This window comes from Emydura macquarii, unplaced genomic scaffold (genome assembly GCF_026122565.2).
Source record: "Emydura macquarii macquarii isolate MOO-44397 ecotype Brisbane River unplaced genomic scaffold, CSIRO-AGI_Emac_v2 contig_2388, whole genome shotgun sequence".
Classification (NCBI taxonomy): Eukaryota; Metazoa; Chordata; order Testudines; family Chelidae; genus Emydura; species Emydura macquarii.
The window spans coordinates 1-4,217 of NW_027132525.1; the positions used below are offsets into that span (position 1 = coordinate 1).

At 41.3% G+C, this 4,217-nt stretch overlaps 1 protein-coding gene across 1 annotated transcript; it reads right to left on the bottom strand.

The window, feature by feature from the left end:
• Window positions 1–489: 489 nt before the first annotated feature.
• Window positions 490–1,428, bottom strand: LOC137161857 (olfactory receptor 6F1-like). Its single transcript, XM_067561367.1, has one exon. It carries the CDS (start codon window positions 1,426–1,428, stop codon window positions 490–492), a length of 939 nt encoding a protein of 312 aa, XP_067417468.1.
• Window positions 1,429–4,217: the final 2,789 nt, after the last annotated feature.

Here is a 4,217-nt window from a genome sequence, read left to right on the forward strand (position 1 = left end):
CGTGGATCCGTGGAGGCGCTAGCGGATGCCTCGGGCAGGCGGTTCCTGTACGCCACCCGCTTATCAGAACGAAGTATTGGGTCTCCTCGTTCTTGGGTTGGTAAGCGTCCCTGCACACGTTTAGATAAGGCTAGCTCTCTTACATCGATGGGCCCCCAGGAGTATATTGCTGTAGGTATCCTCTTGGCAGGTCTCTTCCTTGCTTAAGGTTCACTTCTCTGTTCACTAACTGCAGCTGCTGCTGCGGTTGCTCAGCTTATGATAATAATAAGTCCTGTGCCTATAAGTTGCTACTTTATATCCTTGTGGTTAATTGTACTTTCATTGTACTTTCCACCTTAAGACTTGTGCCGGAGCTGCAGTTCCTGTATGGTAAAGGACTCCAGCTCCTGTCTGTCTTTCTTATGCTATCTCATGTAATAAATAAGCACTTTTGACATCCTTTTGCCAGTGTGCTCCATTCCGCCACCGAGATAAAAATACCAAACACTACACCATCTTACTCAGAGCTTTTCTCAGGGCCTCCTTGACCTCCTTGTTTCTCAGGCTGTAGATGAGGGGATTGACCATGGGCGTCAGCATGGTGTAGAAGATGGAGAACACTTTGTTCAGGTCGCGCAGCGCAGCCGTGTCCGGGAGCACGTAGACAATGATCAGGGTCCCGTAGAAAACTGTCACCATGATGAGGTGAGAGGAGCAGGTAGAAAAGGCTTTTTGCCTCCCCGTGCTGGAAGGGATTCTCAGGATGGCGCTGATGATACACGTGTAAGATATGAGGGTTAAGAGAAAAGGGGGAAGAACAAATATGCAGGAGATGAGGAAGAAGACAAGAACCATCTGGGTGGTGTCACTGCAGGACAGTTTTATCAAAGGGGTGTAATCACAAAAGAAATGGTCAATTTTATTGGGCCCACAAAAAATCTGTTGTGACACCCAACATGTTGTGATGGTGCCGACTGCAAAGCCACTGAGCCAAGATCCAACTGCTAGCTGGAGGGAAAAACCACTATTCATACAGGCTGTGTAATGCAGTGGTTTGCATATGGCTAAATACCGATCATAAGACATCGCTGATAAGAGACAACACTCTGTACATAACAGAGAACCAACGATATCAAATTGTATGAGGCAACCAGCAAATGAAATGGTCTTGTCCCCACTCAGGAGACTGGCCAGCATCCGGGGCAGGATGGCGGAGGTGTAGCAGGTCTCCAAGCAGGACAGGTTCCCCAGGAAGAAGTACATGGGAGTGTGAAGGTGCTGATCAGCGACAACTAGCACCACGATGGCCGTGTTCCCAGCCATGGTCACAACGTATATCACTAGAAACAGCGGGAAGAGAAGAATTTGCAATTCATGGAAATTCCCAAAGCCCAGGAGGATGAATCCCATGATGGACGTTTGATTTCCCCGTTCTGGGTCTGCCATGGGTTCTATTGACAAAAATATTTCTTTTTAAAAAAGCAATAACAATCACAACCTGTGAAATATGATATAAAACAGATTCATTGTGTTTTATCTGGTCTCACCTTATTTTTGTTGTTTAGTTCTGGTTTTGGAGGCAATATAATAGGTGTCAGAAATTTGGTGGGGCAATGATAATCAATGACACACAGTAATAAGAGGGCACAAAATATATAGGAATGAGCAAGCAGGTGTCAGGGATGGGGGTGTAGCACCGTATGTGAAAGAGTCAAATGGATACAAATCTTCAATGAATCAAACTGTACCATAGACTCTCTGTGGAGATGGAGTTCATGCAAGGTTCCATGCTTGAATAATAAGAATATAGGAGAAGGAATATACTACCACCCAGCTGACCAGGTTTGTGGTGGTTATTGTGAAACACTCAGGGAGATTAGAGAGGCTAAAAAACCAGAAATCCCAATAAAAATGGGGGATTTCAACCATCCCCATTTGACTGGGTACATGGCAGTTCAGCTATTGTGCTGTATGTCAGATACGGGAGGTAATTGTTCTCCTCAAGTTAGCACTGGTGAGGCCTCAGCTGCAGGTTTGCATCCACTTTTGGGAATCAAATGATAAGAAAAATATGGACAAATTGAAGAGATAGTTCAGCAGAGAGCAACAGAAGTGATTCAAGGTTAGAAAACCTGCCCTGTGAGGAAAGGTGGAAAGAATTGGGCATGTTTAATCTAGAGACGAGAAAATTAATGGGTGACCTGATAACAGTCTTCAAACATGTAAAAGGTTGTTATAAAGGGGACAGTGATCAATTATTCTCCATGTCCACTGAGAGTTGCAAAAGAAGGAATCAACATAATCTACAACAAGAGAGATTTAGGTATAGTAAGTAAAACTTTTGAACAGTTCAGCACAGGGACAGGTTATCAAAGCAGGCTGTGGAATTACTCTTAACTGAATGTTTTTATGAGATCTTAGATTAAACACGTCAGTGATGTCTAGATAGTCAGCATGGCAGGATGGAATAGATCAGAGGCTCTCAAACCTTTCCATACAACTGTACCCCTTCCAGGAGTCTGATTTGCCTTGCGTGCCCCAAGTTTCACCTCACTTAAAAGCTACTTGCTTACAAAATCAGACATAAAAATAGAAAAGAGTCACAGACACTATTACTGAAAAATTGCTCACTTTCTCATTTTCACCATATACTTCTAAAATAAATCAACTGGAATATAAATATTGTACTTACATTTCAGTGTCTAGTATATAGAGCGGCATAAAGAAGGCATTCTCTGTGTGAAATTGTAGTTTGTACTGACTTCACTAGTGCTTTTTATGAAGCCTAGTTGTAAAATTAGACAAATGTCTGGATGAGTTGATGTACCAACTGAAAGACCTTTGCATATCCCCAGGGGTACATATACTCCTGGTTGAGAACCACTGGAAAGATGATCTCTCAAGGTCCTTTCCAGCCCTTCACAGCTATGATTTATTATTCCATTTTTTTGTTCCGCTCATAACTGAAGTTTTGGGTTAACCAGTATAAAATTAGTTGTTGTTTTTTTAAACAATGTGTTTATTTAAGAAGTTTGTGCAGGTTTACAAATTCCAGCTATGTATCTTACCAGAGACGACACAATATTAGTTTTAGTACTTGCCTATTTCTTCTGCTAGAAATCTGCTAGAAATCACATTTTTGCAGTCATATCAAACTGTAACCTCATGTACTGTAGGGTTGTTTTTATCTTCTATAACTGATATAGCACTCAAATGATAAATTTAGATAGATATTGTGATGAGAAGGAAAGACAGAGACAGACTGTCAGATAGGCAGAAATAACGAACACAAGCAAGCAAGAAAGATTCTGGAGGGAAGGCTACATTGCAACACACGGGCAGATAGTCAGCTAGCTAGATACCTCGTTTAAAATTTCCTATTCCAAAGATTTTTTTTCCCACTGGATATGTGTTAAATTCTTTACTGAGAGGCATTAATTACCTTATCCTAAGAAGAAGTTTATTTTGTCAGTTTCTCTCCACATTTCTACCCTCTTTTCCTGCCTCTGGAGTCTCACTGCCTCTGGAATTTCACCACCATCAGTTCTGAACGATGCTTTTCATTCAGTGAGTGAGCAAGGAGGCTCAAAATCTCATAAATCCTCACAAAGACTGGTCAACTCAGCCCAGCTCTGGCTAGAACTGGAACCCAGGGTGTTCTACATGCATCTGAACCTGTCTGCTCCGATGTGTTTCACAAAAAGACAGTGTCTCTGTTACACGTCATTTATGACCGTAGGTTCTAGAGAGCTACTCAGGGTCTTATATTTCCACCGTGGATAGGTTTGACTTTTAATTCTAAAAACAAAAATCTCTAAAGAAAAAGCAGCTATAAACTCCCAAATGTAAAGCCAAAATCTAATTTCTTTTTGGTCAGAGAACAAACTGAAAATGTGCTGGGTTTTCAGATATTTTGAATTTTCAATGAAACATTAAAAAAAAAACATTGAAGAAAAGCAGACACTTTCTATGAACATTTTTCTTGTGTTGAAAATCCAATTTCCCATCATGAAGAGTTTTGATGGAAATATTTCACCAAACCCTAGCAGGTCCTACTGTGTACAGGAAAGCTATGTACTGGACAGGAGGGATCAGGTATAAGAATATACATTCGCCTTTACCTTCTGTTTATCTGATGAGAAAAGTTGTGCTTCTTCCAAAACAGGAATAATAAAAGCTGGAATCCCTGATGTGACTTCTTCATTCAGCCTTTCAGAGACCAGGATACAGGAACT